General features: G+C 37.5%; 1 protein-coding gene across 1 annotated transcript; it reads right to left on the bottom strand.

Annotated features, from left to right (window-relative positions):
* Window positions 1–753: 753 nt before the first annotated feature.
* LOC146310087 (fructose-bisphosphate aldolase A-like) lies at window positions 754–12,149 on the bottom strand. Its single transcript, XM_084745261.1, has 8 exons — window positions 12,005–12,149; window positions 8,961–9,077; window positions 7,337–7,603; window positions 4,631–4,791; window positions 4,292–4,375; window positions 3,367–3,541; window positions 2,958–3,157; window positions 754–1,360 (listed from the first exon to the last, which is right to left on the bottom strand). The coding sequence occupies exons 2-8, from the start codon at window positions 9,070–9,072 to the stop codon at window positions 1,265–1,267; spliced, it is 1,095 nt and encodes a 364-aa protein (XP_084601387.1). The 5' UTR covers window positions 9,073–9,077; window positions 12,005–12,149; the 3' UTR covers window positions 754–1,264.
* Between the last annotated feature and the right edge of the window lie 4,789 nt (window positions 12,150–16,938).

Here is a 16,938-nt window from a genome sequence, read left to right as displayed (position 1 = left end):
AAATTATATTTCTTTCAGGACATATTTTATGAAGAAAAAAGCAAAAAAGTGTCAAAAAAAACCAAAAAACAAAACAAAAAAACAAATGCTTGAAAAATTAAGTCATTCAGTTATCTACTTACCCTCATGCCGAATGAAGGTAGTTTTTTAGTCCACAAATCACTGCTGGAGTTTCACAGGAAAACTGTGTTGCAGAATCTCTGTGACAGTTTAAATTGTTTGGGAGATACTGCAACTTCATTCCTGGGTGATACGTGATTAGTCAGCGTGAGTCTTTTTTTTAAGAAAAAAAGTGTCAAATTTCTCTGATTTCAGTTTCTTAAATGTGAATATTTTCTAGTTTCTTTACCCTCTCTGCCAGTAAACTGGATATATTTGGGTTGTGGACAAAACAAGACATTTGAGGACGTCATCACGGACTTGCTGATGAACATTTTTCGCAATTTTTACAAGTTTTATGGATCATTTTATGGATATTAATCCAGAAAATTACTGACAGATGAAAAATAATAAAAACAGGAATGACTTGAAAAACAGGTCCAAACATGGAGCACACAGACAAGTTTGTGACAGGATTAATTTTACCGACTAATGGAGTCATTCTTATAAAAAAAACCCTCTTAAATTCTCTGATTTTGTTTTGAAAGTAATGCAGTTACATTTTCAAGCCCTTTATCCAAAATCCAAATCCAGGATTTCCAGCACCTGTAAGATCCTGAAATATACACAGTGATAAAACAACACAGGCCATCATTAGTTGTGAAATATTTTAATTTGATTCTCTTTCCAGTGTATACATTCTAATACTGTATAATCATTATAATGTTCTCTATAAAGTGTCCCTCCAGCGGCTGCTTCAGGTGAATAATGAAGGCACACGTACTTCAGAAGTGTTAAAGACGTTAGATGGAACTACACACTGAGGACAGCTCTGTAGGAGAACTCTCTTATCTCTTTGTGGGGTTTTAAGTGCACAAACACAACATAAAGTGACACAACAAGTCCAGAGTGAAACGTAAAGGCAGGCCAGAGCTGCAGTATTTGTATGGGCTTATGGGTATCGTAGTTTTCAAATCAGAATGTTTTTTTTTTCTATGCAGGAACTCATTCGTCTCTCGTCACTAATGGAATGATTTGGAATTGATTGGTTGGTTAGTGAGTGTGACTCAGAGGATTACAGCCGGTTCCAGCGGGGTGTGGGAGGAATGGAGGAGTGTGTGACTGGGAGGAATGGGGATGAAGTATGTGGAGGTGAAGCGCACGTTCAGTAGGCGTGATTGGCCACAAACAGAGACTCCTGAGCTGCTCCCCCCTTGTCTCCGGAGGACACGTACTTCCCCAGAGCTGCCTGGCTGTTGTTCTGTGGACAAACACAAAGCAAACAAAGACTCACTAAAATATGGCTGTAAAGAACACAAACACACATACACACACACTAGTATACTACCACTCACACACCCTAGCTGCTGCCCCAAATACGCACTAGAGCACCAATTTAATCCGCTGCTGAAAATAGTCCCTAACAAATGCACTAATTCTTCATCTCAGAGTAGAAAAAACTACGGTGAGCAGCTGTTTCAGTGTATTACTGACCCTAATTTAACAATCAAACTAGACATTTGTGAAGTGTTTTTATGTCTTCAGTAGGAACCAATGGACTGACTGATGTTTGTCTTTTGGGAGACCATAATAGCCAAAAAAAATACATAAATGAATATGCCATTAAATGCACCAAATATATATATATATAAAAAAATTACATAAATGTTACATTTGCTATTTCTGTTGTAATTTTCTTCTGTATTTATTTACCTTTGTATTAATTTTCCAATTTATTTACTTGACAAATTAATTTCTGTATTATTTCCTCTTGTCTTATCCCCTGTTTATTTCCATGAAGTTATTTATTTCTGAATTTTCTGAAGCAGTTATAGTCCCCTGTATTCATGGGATTTGTTGAAAACAAAAAGACAGAACAATACAATAAGAATGAATGAACACAGGCTTTAATCCTTAAATATTTTGTGGTTTGAACAGTATCTGTATTTACTACTCCCTACATTTTGAAAACAGGCTTGTTCCTTTAGTTTTAATGCATTTGAGAGGAATTACTGAGTATTTTTTTTTTATTTTGCATCATCGTGTGCTGAATTTCAACATCAAGACTGATTTCAAACTGAATGTAACAAAAAATATAACAAGACAAAAACGAAAGGCGTAACAAGATGAAGATGTAAGAAGATGAAAACAATGTAAGAAGTTTCAAGCAACATGAAGATGGAACAAGAAAGAAAACAACATAACAAGATGGATGTAAAAAGATGAAACAGACAAGAGAGACTTGACCACAGAGAAAAGGTGAGGTTTAGTTCAGTTAGCTTTGTACGGTAGAAATGTCCTTCAGAGGATGGTTGTTAACTTTTATACTTTGAGTACATTTCAGAGCCTGTAGTTTTTGACTTTTACTTGAGTAAAAACGCTACTGCTACAGCTCAGCTGCATTAATATTTACATCCCACACTGTCACAAACACGAGCCTCTCATCCATGAGTAGATACACACTTCCTTGTGGACAGTGATACAGTTGGCAGTAGAAAGAAAATAGTCCCCACATGAAACTACTCACAGCTGCTCACAGGTCAAATTTTCTGGAGAGAAGTCAGACATCTCTACAGCTGATATCTCTACTTTTGATTTTGTGTGAACTGTCCCTTTAACACTGCAATTTTATTGTAATTGCACTTTTAGGTATTTCCATTTTTTGCAACTTGCACGTGTATTTCACTACACTGAGCCTGCAGCTGTTGTTAGTGTAGTAGTTCCTTTGCAGTCTCATAGTTCACACTCATAACATATTAACCCTCCACGTCTTTAATTAAAGGTCATTAGTTTCTCACGCCTTTCAATATTCTTTTTACTGATCTATAAAGCATTAATACATTATTCTTCCTCCTTACCAGTGCTCTCTTTATGTACTGGTCCTGACAGGCCTTGCCGTTCTCCTTCTTGCCCCCCCAGGCCTTCAGTGCTGAGGCCTGCAGGGCCCGGCCGAAGGAGAAGGTGAGGGCCCAGGGCCGGTGCAGGGGACACTGGTTGATGGCGTTCAGGTTGATGGTGGCCTCCTCCTCGCTCTGACCACCTGACAGGAAGGTCACACCTGAGGAAGCAGAGAGCACAGGAGGACGGTCAGGTGGAGACGAGGTGTACCTGTCATAACCATGTGTGCTAATTTATGAGAAGAAACTCACAAATGTATGAGGAAAATACACAAATTTACAAGAAAAAAACTCACAAATCTAGGAGAAAGGTGGCGATGAAGTATACCTGCAATAACCTTGTGTGCAAATATCTACAGGTCCATCTCACCTGGTACAGCAGGGGGCACGGTGCGGCGCAGGGCGGTGACAGTCGCCATGGCGATCTCCTGAGGGGTGTTCTTTTGGGGGCAGGAGTGTCCGGCGGTGACCATGTTGGGTTTGAGCAGGGTGCCCTCCAGATAGACGTGGTGGTCAGACAGAGCCTTGTAGACAGCTGCCAACACCTGGGAGACAGAGATAAGACAGAGCTGACTGCTGCCCCTGAATGATGCTTCTCACAACAGACGACCTGCCCTCACATCCTTCACACACACCCCAGAAATATTACTAAAAATAACTGTAGCATTCATTAACTGATTCATTCATAAAAAGTCACAAATTTACAAGACTCATAAATTTATGAGAAAAAAATTGATATTTTCTGAGATTAAACTGGTAAATTTATGAGAAGAAAGAGAAAAAAAATAAGAGAAAAAAACTAGGATATTCACTGAAATTAAAATCTTAATTTACAAGAAAAAAACTCAACAACTTCTGAGAAATTTCTGAGAAAAAAAATCAGACAGGCATTAATTATTTGATTTATTTAATTAATAAAAAGTCCAAAATATATGAGAAAAAACTCAAAGATTTATGAGGAAAAAAACTGTATAATATATAATATAATATAAAATATCTGTTAATTTATGTGAAGAAACCAGAAAATTTACAAGAAACAAAAAACATTCTCTGAGATTAAAGTTGTAAAATTCTGTGAAAACCAAACTCATAAATTCACGAGAAGAGATTAAAGATTAGCAACAGATATGACATGACTGCTGGCCAACACGTGCACAATTTAGCTGAGAACACACCAAATTCAGGGTGACAATGTCCTGCATTAGTTTCAGTCAGACTGTGACAGACTGTATCTGCTGTTATTTCACAGGTCGAGCTCACTCTGTTCATCCAGCTGTTCCAGCATCATCACTCACCTTCTCAGTGACGTACTGGCAGCGCTGCAGGTCGTGGTCGCCGTCGGGAAGAATCTCAGGCTCCACGATGGGCACGATGCCATGCTGAGGGGGGTGGGGGGTGGAGAGGATGGAAGAGAACACACCAACCAGCGTCATGACAACAGACAAAAGCACTTCCTCTATTAGGGTTGTGACTTGTGTACCAAGTGTTACACAGTAAGTTAAAGGGAACCTGATGGACCAACCAAGTACTGAGTTGTGTAACAGCTGTGTGTTACATCACTGCATTAAGAAAACTTGAACTGGGGTGATGTAAGTGTGTATGTGTGTGTGTGTGTGTGTGTGTGTGTGTCTAACCATCTGGCAGATGCTGGCGTAGCGGGCAAGCACATTAGCGTTCTCCATGATGGCCAGTGAGGACGGGGTGGTGGGGGTGATCTTCAACACACATCGCCACTTGGCAAAGTCGGCGCCGTCCTTCTTGTACTGAGCACAGCGCTCGTAGAGGCCGTCCAGACCTGACACACACACACACACACACACACACACACACACACACACACACAGAAAGACAGATGGGAGGTTAGAGTGAGGAGAGAAGAAAACAGTCATGAGGCCAGAAGAAGAGACCCTGATACACCAGACTGGTTTGTTACACAGAACCATCTGGGTAGTCATCCTTAGAAACTGTTAGGAAAAGGGCAGGCACTTTCAAAAAACACTTAGCAAGTGATTGGATGAATCATCGGTCTATCATGTCAACAAAGGCAAACTTCAACCAATCAGATCAAAATTATATTTGATTCAAAAGAGGCAGCAAATAAGGAAAGTGTGTCCAGACACAAACAGATATGAAGCCTGGCAAGATGGATTCTCACACGATTTTACAAATCCAGCTGCCTCGCAAAGTAACAGAGGAGGATAAGATAAGATGAACTGGATTTCCTTACAAACCTTACATTTTAGATTTTTTTTTTTTTTGCTTCAACTTGTTACCAGCCTTTGTTGGTTAGCAGCGCTGTTTTAGTGGGAGAGGACAGAGGGAAGGGGAATGAGAAATGAAGGTTTCTCACTTAAATAGGTGCTGGTTTGTGGATCAAAAACATGCCAAATTAAACACTGACTCATAACACTGTTAATTCCCCATCTACCGTGTGTGTGATGGTGTTTGAGGAGTTTTTTTTCTGCCAAAGTAACTACCCTGACTCCTGTTTGGAGCTGGAGAGAGTGCACCTACCTCTTGATAACATTAAACTATTTTTGATCCAAATTAGCTCAAATGTTCTAACATAGCAAAGTTATATGTTCCAAAAGTCCAAATGCACACATTATGTGATTAATAAAAACCTACAAATTTATAGGAAGAAACCCAAAAATTTACAAGTAAAAAAACTAAGTCAGAAATTAATGAGAAAAAACTTACAAAATTTTGAGAAAAGGGGAAATTTATTTAGTTATAAATCTATGGGAAAAACTCAAATTTATGAGAAAAAAGCTTGCATATTTTCTCAGATTAAAGTGGTAAATTTATAGGAAAAAACTCACAAATTAACAAGAAAATTTCTGATATTTTCTAAAATTAAAGTGGATTTTTATTACAATTATGAAGTATTTTTGATCCAAACTAGCTGAAATGAAATAAAAATCAGAAAATTAGTGTTTGAGTTTTTTCACAGGAATTTGCCACTTTAATCTCTTGAGTTTTTACCAGATTTTTTTTTTCTCTTTTTACCCAATATCCCTAATATGCCATTGAAGTAATTTGATTTGATTGAAAGTGTGGACACCAGGAAGAATGATCTTCTCTCACTCTAAGACAGAAACCAAGTAAGTTTATTTCTTAAGATGTTGAACTGCTCCTTTATTTTGTGGTAGAAACTAAGCATTATCGATAGATCTACATGTATATAAAATATGATCTTCTGTTTGTGTCATATATTAGTTTAGGCTCAAGTGTGTAGGTTTTTTGTGTGTTGGTGTTGGTTAGTGTCCCTCCACAATACATCCTAATGACACTAAAGACCAACATTAATTAGGACCCTTGTCAATATTTGCTGAGGGCATTCAATGTTCCAGAACAACTAATCTATCTGGTGACACCAGTATGTTTCCAGTCCTTGTTGTTGGGTTGTTCCCATACTGATACCAGTATGTCAAATGTCTCTGATACAGCCAGAAATGTCGGATTGACTATTGGCAAGTTTGCAAGTCTATATACCAATCCTATATCATAAAATTTATTAGCTCTGAAACTGGACCCTGTTGCCTCCCAGCAGATATTGTCTGAGATTAAAGTAATAAATTAACAAGAAAAAAGAAAATTTACATGAAAAGAACTTGGATTCTTGGAGATTAAATTGGTATTTATCTGAAAAAACGCAAATTTACAAGAAAGAAACACACTAATTTCTGAGAACATAAGAAGAAATTTGCAAGAAAAAAAACATACATTAAGAGAAAAAACCTCGGACATTCTCTAAGATTAAAGTCATACATTTAAGAAGGAAAACTCATAAATGTATGAGGAAAGAACTTGGATATTCTCTGAGATTAAAGTGGTATATTTACAAGAAAAACAGTCAGACTGATTTAACATTCAATCGCAGATAAATATCTGAGATTGAATGTTAAATTTATGAGACGATACACAAAAATTTATGAGGAAAAAAAGCCTTGGATATCCTCTAAAATCATACATTTACTAGAGAAAAAACTGATATAAAAGTCGTAATTTACAAGCAAAAAACTAATTTACGAGGAAATAACTGGGTACTGTACTAAATTTATGCGAAAAAACCCCAAAACTCACAAATTTAAAAGAAAAAAAAGAATTTTCTCTGACATTTAAGGTTGTAAATTAACATGAAAACAAAACTGATAACTTTAAGAGAAAAAAACTTGGATAGTCTCTAAGATTTTATGATTTTCCTGCAGCGTTCAAGATCTTTTGTTTACCTGTTGGACGATCTGCAAAGTTCAGGTATTGGAATTGGTAAAGAGGAAGGAAAGATGTTATGGGAAGATCTGTATGTCATTGCTGTAAACAGAACTTGTGTTCTGTACCTTGAGTGGTGGTCTCTCCGTTGGTGCCGGCGAGGGGAACCACACCCTTGTCCACCTTTATTCCCACGACCATGCCTTTCTCTTTGACCAGCTGGGGGAAGAGCTTGCCATCGTCCGTCTTTTGGTAGAGCGTCTCGTGGAAGAAGATGACGCCTCCGATGCAGGGGTTGACCCGGTCATCGGCCGTGAAGAGCAGCTGGCGGTAAAGCCTCCTGTTCTCCTCCGTGTTCTCAGCGTTGATGCTCTGGAAGCGCTTGGCCATGCTGCCTGAAGGTGCCAGGAGACAGGGAAGACGGGCGGAGTGAGAGATGCTACAGGTTTTTAATAAATGGCGTTCCCATTATTTACATCCTACATGCGACAAAGAATGTTTATTGTACCAAAATTTTTGCTCATGAGTGTGACCAAAATGTGTGGTGAGTGAATGTGTAATTTTACAGGAGAAAAATTGCTCAAAAACTTCCTCTCTGGTGAACTAACCTCAGTCTGTATATTTTGTAAATTCTTTTTATGTCAGTATTTCTACATCAATAAGGACATATCTGACACGAGTTAAGCATTCAGGTTCTAAGATAAATGCAGCCTGTCCTCACCAGAAAAAAAAAGGTTGTATAGGTCATTGACAGGCAGTGATCTCTGGTAACTTTTATGATATGTTGTGTTGTGTTACGTAATGCACATGACTTCAGGTGACTTCATTCATTTCCATCACATGCCATAAATAACATACTTATTTTAACCCAAACCAGGGTCATTATGAATATGCTGCCATCACGTGCAGTAAACTGTAATGACTGCATATATTCACAGCAGAATTTTTCTGCAGGATAATCACCATCAGTGATCTGATGCAAATCTTAGATGAATCTGGATTTACTCAGAGAGAGAAACAGTTAAATGTATTTTAGAAGATTATAAACATGTAATAAGAAGAAATTTCTACATAGAACCATTACAAAAAATAATCATAGCCTATGGGAAAAGACTGGAAAAGAGTACAAAAATAAAACCAAAAAAAGTTGGAAACATAAATATTTGTGCAACAGTATAACAGTGGCAGTTTCCATGTGGTCAATATGATCGTCCGTGGTCGAAACAGGTAAAAAATGATCACATTTTCTGTGTGTTTTGTGTGATTTATATAATCAACATTTTAAATGAAAATACGGACACACAGGAAAAGTCTGTTGTATTTTTTTGCACATAAATATTTGAAAATAGTCAAAATGACCACCTTGGCTGTTCTAGAGTTAACCACGTGTTACACCGCATGACTCCCAGAACTTAATTAATGTCCAGTGTGCCTCTCACTGGCGCTTTCCATCAGTCACATGCTGTGTTGAGAGTCACTGACAATAGACCTAATCTGTTTGAGGATGTGTTGTATAAGTGTGCATGTTAGTGGGCACAAAAATGTAAGATGTGTGTGTTTTTATATTTTTAGAAGATTCCTTTAACTTGAGCAATGCAAGTTATATATATGTCTTCATTGTCAGTGTCAGACCAGCACACACAGTGTTCTAGATGTTCTGAATGTGATTACTGGACTGTGGTTAGTCACACAGGATCAGTGCGATCCTGTTACACGCCATTCATTACTGCTGTCTCTCCAGGTCACACGCACCTGTGGATTCATCAGCTGCCAAGATGCCTTTTCCAGCAGCTACAATCCTCTGAGCGATGTCGCTGAGCTCCTTCTTCTGCTCAGTGCTCAGGAAGGGATACGCGTGGGTCATGTTGACTGGAGACAAGAAGAGAAAGAAAGAGACCAATGTTGACTCGTTTCACAGTGAGTCCATCTATCAGTCTGAAGCAAACAGAGATTGTGCAGTCTTACAAAATCAAACCACAAGATGACGACACTCTATTGTCCACATCTGAAAAGGAAATGTTAAGACACACTCAAGAACTTTTTCTTTCTTTAGAAACCGTTGAATGTCCCAAACTTTCTATACAAGGTCTAAAAGCTGATTACTAAGCAGGTTCTTTCACTCTATCAGGAATTCAATTCAGCAAGGAAGAAAGTTGAACTGCTCTTTGACTATTTGAGTACTTTTACTCTTGATCAGTAGTGGAAAGAGTATTCTGACCCTTTGCCTCAGTAAAATACTAATACCACTGTGAAAATACTCCATTACATTAAAAAGTCCTGGATTCACAGCTTTCTGAAGTAAACATATGTACCAGCTAAAAGTATTCATGTTGCAGTAAAATGTTCCCTGTCAGTGTTTTATGATTATATCTGATATTTCTGGATTAATATTATTCCTGCATTCATTTGCATTTTACTACTTTACATGTTTAAGGTTGAGCTCTTTTATACACTGCTGATTAGTTTAATGTACAGCAAGGCATCTTGGTCTATAAAATATGTTTCTGGTGTATCTGTCCTGTGGGAATCTCTAAAAGGTCAACAGCCTGTTTTAAGATTTGTGACGCTGTATTTTCCAGCTGGTCCGAGAGGCTTTTTTTTTTTTTTTTTTTTTTTTTTTTTTAAAGACTTTATTTATGTGAAGAAGACACATAGAGGAATGTTAAACATCAACACATCTGGAGATACATGGTTTTCACTGGACAGGAAGGGTTTGAAAACTTGTAATCTGAAAAGTAACTAAAGCTGTCAGACAAATGTAGTGGAGTAAAAAGTACGATATTTGATCTGAGATGTACTGGAGTAGCAGTGGTGGAAAGAGTACTGAAAATCTGTACTCAAGTATAAGTGCTGTTACATTACCAGAGATGGAAAGTAACCAATTACAAATATTTAGTTACTATATTTATGTAGATTTTTCAGGTATCTGTACTTTACTTGAGTATTTCTTTTTCTGACTTTTTACTTTTACGCCCTACATTTTAACACAAATATGGTACTATAATTTTAATGCAAGACTAAAATAATGTCAAAAGCTAAACAAGATGAAAACGGCATTAACAAGATGTAAGACACTAAAACGGTGTAAAAGACGTAACAAGACAAAAACAACAAAACGAGGCGTAAGAAGACGAAAAGACGTAACAAGACTAAAACGACGTAACAGGTTGTAACAAGACAAAATGGTGTTTAGGGTGTAATAGGATGAAAATGGCAACGAGGTTAAAAGACGTAACAAGACTAAAACAACGAAACAAAATGTAAGAGGTTGAAAATGGTGTAAACGTAACAAGACGAAAACAGCATAAAGACGTAACAAGACCAAAATGACCTAACAGGACATAAACAAAATAAAAATACCCAACAAGAATAAAACAACGTAACAAGATGAAAAGAGAGTAAAAAGACCTGACATGATGAAAACTACATAAGACTAAAACAATGTAACAAGATGAAAACAGTGAAAAGATGTAACACAAGCAAAACAATGTAACAAGATATAACAAGACAAAAACAACATAACAAGACGTAAGATGCACTCAAATGGCATTAAAGGTGTAACAAGATAAAAATGGCACAAAAAATGTAATAAGGTTAAAAGACGTAACAAGACTAAAACAACGAAACAAGACACAAGAGGATGAAAATGGTGTAAACGATGTAACAAGACGCAAACAGAGTTAAAAATGTAACAAGACCTTACAGGACAGAAAAAGCATAAAAATACCTAACAAGACTAAAATGATGTGTCAAGATGAAACCAGCAGAAAAGACCTAACATGATGAGAATGACATACGACTAAAACAATGTAACAAGATGAAAACAAAGGAAAAGGATGTAAAGAGAGTAAAACAATATAAAAAGACATAACAAAAGAACATAATAAGACATAAAAACATGACGTGACATGAAAACAGCATAAAAACACCCCCTACAAAACTAGAACAGCATAAAGGACATAAGATGAAACAGACAAGAGGGAGACTCATCCACAAAACAGGTGAGATTCAGTTTGCTTTGTACAGAAACAGAAGAAATGCAATGTTTTACTTTTATACTTTAAGCACATTTCAGAGTCTGTACTTTTTTTTTCACTTTTATTTGAGTAAAGAAGTTGAATCAGTGCAAGTATCTGTGTTTCCACTTGAGTAAAAAATGTGTGTACTATTACCAGCTCTGGGTATTAGTACTTCTACTGAAGTAAAGCTTTGCAATTCTTCTTCCACTTCAGCAGGACTGTGAATGCGGGACTTTTAAGTGAAAGCGAGTATTTTGATATTTAAGTGTAAGTAAAGTTTTTCCTCCAGACTGACCGCTGATAGTAACTCAGCGGTGGAAACTGCGTCACTCTGCGTCCTCTGATGAAGAACTGACTCGGTCTGTTTTACACAAAGTCAGACAATTTACTGCACAGAACTCCTGCATCGCCTACAAATGTTCCCGACGGTATTTTCCTGCTCGTACTACTCAGCAGTATCCGTATGAGTATTGTAGTTCTGTAATACAGTGTAACAGTTTGTCATGACGGCACTTCCGCGTCCTTGTCCACCATCTGAATGACTTTGAGTCGGGAGTTGCCAAGTTCACGCGAGCCTCCACAAACACTTCAGGAAAACCGCTTCCGCTTTATAAAACTACTTTACTGTGTAAGTAATACTTTGTTAGGCTTTCATTTGACATACTGTGATAATAACAGCAGTGTAACAAAGTACTGAAAATACAATAACGAAGAAGTGAAAAAAGTGTATGAAGTTAATACAAGCAGAAATATTCGAATATAAAATTTTAAACTCACCGGAGTGTTGGAGGCTGTGCGCACGTACAGACGAAGGGTGAGATGCAGGAAGCTGCTGCCGTAAAATCAGACAGATGGAGAGAGAAGGAGAGAGGAGGAAGAAGAGTATATCATCAGAGAAGAGGGGCGAGACCTCACCGAGGGTTAACCAATCAGACCTCAGCTTTCAACGGGACTTAAGCAAAGCTTCATCCAGTGAGAATATGGACGGTGATGCTGAAAATCCACTTGCGTTTAAACCCTTAGCGTTGTCTTACAGGCAATTTACTCGAGCGTATCATGGCCAGGTATGGGGAAAAAAATGAGAGGAGGAAATGTTTTTTTTTTTTAACTTTTGCATTTGGAGAGCGGAGTTGAAATGTTCAAAATAGTGTTGAACTGTTAAGAAAAATGCAATTTTGACTTTATTCTTCAAATGGTATTTTAAAATGATATTTAAAATTTATTCTCAACACTTAGATTTTTCTTTTTCTTTTTATAATAAAGTCAAACTCCTCTGATCTACTTTTTTCATGAAAGTTCAACATTATTCTCAACATCGCGGCTCCTGAAGCAGTTAGTGTAGATACTGTGACAGCATCAGTTATATCAGAACTGGAGAGTATTTCTTCATTGAAAGAAGAACAAAGAATGACAAGGCTTTTCTCCATGGAAAAGATGTTTTCGTGCATCTCCAGATTGGCTTCAGCAAGAGTTTGATGGTGTTAGATGTGATAGACAGATGATTCATCCAATCACCTGCCAAATGTTTTTTTTTTTGAGAAGTACCTGTCCTTTTCTGAACAGTTTCTAAGGACGACTTCCCAGATGGTTCTGTGTAACAAACCATCTGGCATGTTAGGTTAAACTATTCTATGATCTCTTGTTTATTTCTTGTGATAAATGATTTTGTCATCTCCAGAAATCGTTTCCTCAAGATAAACAAAATAAATTAATCTGTTATCACTAAAACCACCTTTGTTATCTCGTGATGACAACTCATTAACAAAAATAATTGCGAGCACAACTGAGTTTACAGACCATTGCCTACTGTTTAAGATGTGCCTCTGTGTTGAACTTCACAAGTTATAGCGGAAGTGCTTGATGCCTGTAAAACAAAGCTGAGGGCTTACATAACCCATACACTGTCAAGCAGTTCTCGGCGTACGTGAGGTTCCTCACATGCAGAATGCGTGAGTGATACGTGACCCGAGCATCATCACTGAGGGGAAACCTCAGTGGGTCAGAGCCATTCAGAGAATATATCCTTACAGTGTCAGTGTCAGTGTTTCCACCTTATACTTTTACTTTGAAATGTCTACAGTTAATCAGATGCTTTACCTCGGAGTCATGCAGAATGTGCAGATGAAGCTGACTGTCCATCTCCATCAAACACTGCCTCTGTACTTAAAACTCCAATCAGGACTTGATTCACGGGCTCATTTTTGCCGTCCAGACGATGCAGTGTGTTCACATTCATCACATGATGAAGAAGGTTTGGCTGAATAAAGGATCAGTTACAGTCTGTGATCCTCAGTCACTCAGACAGTGTTATGTAATGGAACCTTGGTGCTGCTCTTCTCCACTGATGCTTTTTTCCATCGAGTGTATAGAGACCAGATTAGAGCTCACTATATCAGCTCACTGACACACTGTGCTCTGACAAGCAGATGTTACTCCAGAAAAAGTACAGGCTCTGAAATGTACTCAAAGTGTAAAAGTAAAAAAAAAAATCTTATGCCTTTTTCATTGTTGTCATTTGTGCCTTGTTGCATCTTTTTCGTCATGTTATGTCTTTCTCATCTTGTCACATCTTTTTTGTCTTGTTACATCTTTAATATTGTTTTTTTGTCTGGTTACATTTTCAACGTTTTGTTTCTTTTTTTTGTCTTGTTCTGTCCTTTTCATCTTGTCAGTTTCTTGTCTTGTATTTTTAACATCGTTTTTTGTCGTTACGTCTTTTTCATAGTTTTTCATCTTGTTCATAGTTTTTTGTCTTGTTACATCCTTTTTTTTATATCTTTTTTTTGTCTTGAATGTTGTTTTTTGTTTCAGCAGTTCCCCTCAAATAGCTGAAGTAACTGGCCTGGTTTAAAAATGGAAGAGGTAGACAGTACAGATATTTGTGTTAAACGAAAGGAAGTAAAAGTAAAAAGTTGTTAGAAAAATAAATACTCAATTAAAGTACAGACATAAGTGAGATACATCATATAAGTTCATCTCAAGTTTTATAAATCTGTAATAAATATTACGTAGGTGTCTGTTCAAATTTTGAAAATTTAGAATGTACAGTGTCTTAGAACATTAAGTATACGATGGACATTCTCATGCTCTGTCATGTAAGTAAAGTAAACAAATAAGTAAAATTGTATTTAAATAAATGTTTAAAGTGTCTGACTTAAATTATGACTGTCAGTTGAAGTTGAAGTAATTTTGTAATGATTCAAAACAAATAATGAACAGAGGTGTTGGAGGATGTTAGTGGAGACCTGATCTGGGGCAACAATCAGCAATTTTGTTTTACTGTGACTTAACTGAAGAAAAGTATTTTGGCTAGACACCTATAATAATTATAATAAACTTATTAACTTGTTTCAAAAGTTGCAGACAAATCTAAAAGAACTAAAATGTATAATTTCCTGTGAAATATCATTTGTTAGTGACCTTTGGCAAAGCTGTCTCAGTTCTGTTTCTAATGAAAGCCTCATAAGTTGTTGCAGCAAGCTTTTTTTTTCTTTTTACTGCACAGACTTGGTGCAAAATGTAACCATTTTTGACCACACGGGTCACACAGTGTCATAAGGAGAGCATATATAAAGGAAATACAATGGGTCCAAGAATCGACCCCTGAGGCACCCCATATGTCAAAGGAGCACAGGAGGAAACCTTGTCATTGGTTTGGATACATAGTCCAACTCATTTTACCAGCCAATCACTTGCAAAAGGACTCCTGCACACTGTCTAACATACAATACACCATTTATTTGTGACGTTTCAATACTAGACCTTCATTGGACAAACTTAATTTGTGTGGTGAAGGTCAAGTACTGAAATGTCGCAAATGAATGTTACATTGCAAGTTAGACTGTCCTTTTGCAACTTTTTGGTCTACTCGCCCGTCTCTGACGCACCTGTCTTATCTGCTAGATGTATTAAGTGTTCCTCTGTTCTAAGTCACATCCAGACCAGATGGTCTAGCTGCTTGAAAATATCACTTGTGAGTGACACTTGGCAAAGCTGTCTTGGTTCAGAGTTTCTGGTGGGAACCTCATTTTTTTTTTTTTTACCATTTATTTCACAGACTTGGTGCAAGATGTAACCCTTTTTGACCACACGAGAACTAATAGAAATGGTGAATTATCCTTCCAAAGTACCACACAAAGCATAGAGTAGCATAAATCAGGCATGTCTATAAAGTAGGGGCACTTGGGTACCCATCAAACCCATTTTCATTCAGGTGTCTTGAGGTGAGAGGTCAAGGGTGCCCACCTCCTGATCAATGGATGCCATAGGTCACTTAGTTTCAAGTTATAGAACTATCTTCAGCTTTAAAACTGAGCTAGCTTCCGCCTATGGGCATACGACCAAATGGATGGTATTCTCTAGGCTTTTGTCTGGCAGAGTTAATGCATACACATGATGTAATACTACATACGTTTATACATTTATTAAAACTTCTGCATTCTATTGCTGACTTTAAACTTTATTTGCCCCACCCTCTCTCTCTCTCTCTCTCTCTCTCTCTCTCTCTCCCTCACACACACACACACACACACACACACACACACACACACACACACACACACACACACACACACACACACTCTGCTGTGGTTTCATGTTTGCTTTGCTACCTCACAGCTTGATATGATTTGCAGGGCAGGTTCTAACAAGAGGCTGTTTTCTTGTTCCTGCACACAGAACTTCAAGAGGTCATACCGTTCAACAGGTTCCATCCTGCATTACTGGTCATAGCAATGTAGTTTTACACAGCGAGTATACCTGTCTGATATGGTACTGTAATAAAGTTTGTTTTCAGAAATGTTTTTTTGTTTTAAACAAAAGTAGCAGGCCTTTAAATAAACCTGTTTAACCCAAGTAAGAGGCTGAAAGATGACAACCATACCTCTGAGTATATAAAAATATCAGTTCATCTTTATTGAATAAAGCACAGTAATAAAACACATCTGGGTCCTGGGTTTAGGCAGGTTATAACAGGGCAGTACGGGGTGTTAGGGCTGACATTACCTACTGGCTTCACCTCATGAAACACTACACTACAGTACCACTCTGTGAGGATTTAAATGCACACAGCACACACTTGTTAAATTATGTTTTAAATTGACAACAAACATACAGTATGTGTAATCTGTGGCACAGTTCAAAGCAAACTAAAAAAGTCTCTCTCCATAGACTACCACTTATGTTTTTTCCAAAAAAATCCCATGGGGCACACCTGAAGGGGCGTGACTTTGGCTGGCTATGGCACTGATACACTATGTTTTTTAATATGTTTGAGTGAAATTCTGATATTCCCAACAGCCATGATATTTCACTATACCTTTGCATTTCCCGAATGTTTTTCCCTTGCTAGCTTGCTAACCTTGCTTTTAGAATTGATTGTTTCAAGACACCAACATTTTTGATGTCCATGTTGTTGTTGCCTAGCAGCAGTGTTTGTTAACCTTACATGCCAGATGGTTCTGTGAAACAAACCACCAAGGGAAGTCGTCCTTAGAAACTGTTTGGAAAAGGGCAGGCACATTCAAAAAAGTATTTAGCAGGCTATTGGTTGAACCATCTGTCTATTACGGTGAGCCAATCGGGTCAAAAACTTGCTGAAGCCGCTTGGGAGATGAGTGAAAATAACTTTTCCATTGAGAAAAGACTTAAGTGTCGTTCTTTGCTCTTCTTTCTTCTCGCTGTTGTCACACCTAAAACTTCGGATATAGCTG

The sequence above is a fragment of the Lutjanus erythropterus genome, chromosome 19 (assembly GCF_056507025.1).
Source record: "Lutjanus erythropterus isolate fLutEry1 chromosome 19, fLutEry1.hap2, whole genome shotgun sequence".
Classification (NCBI taxonomy): Eukaryota; Metazoa; Chordata; class Actinopteri; order Lutjaniformes; family Lutjanidae; genus Lutjanus; species Lutjanus erythropterus.
The sequence above is the reverse complement of the archived record's forward strand: the minus strand, read 5'-3'. Positions and strand labels throughout refer to the sequence as shown.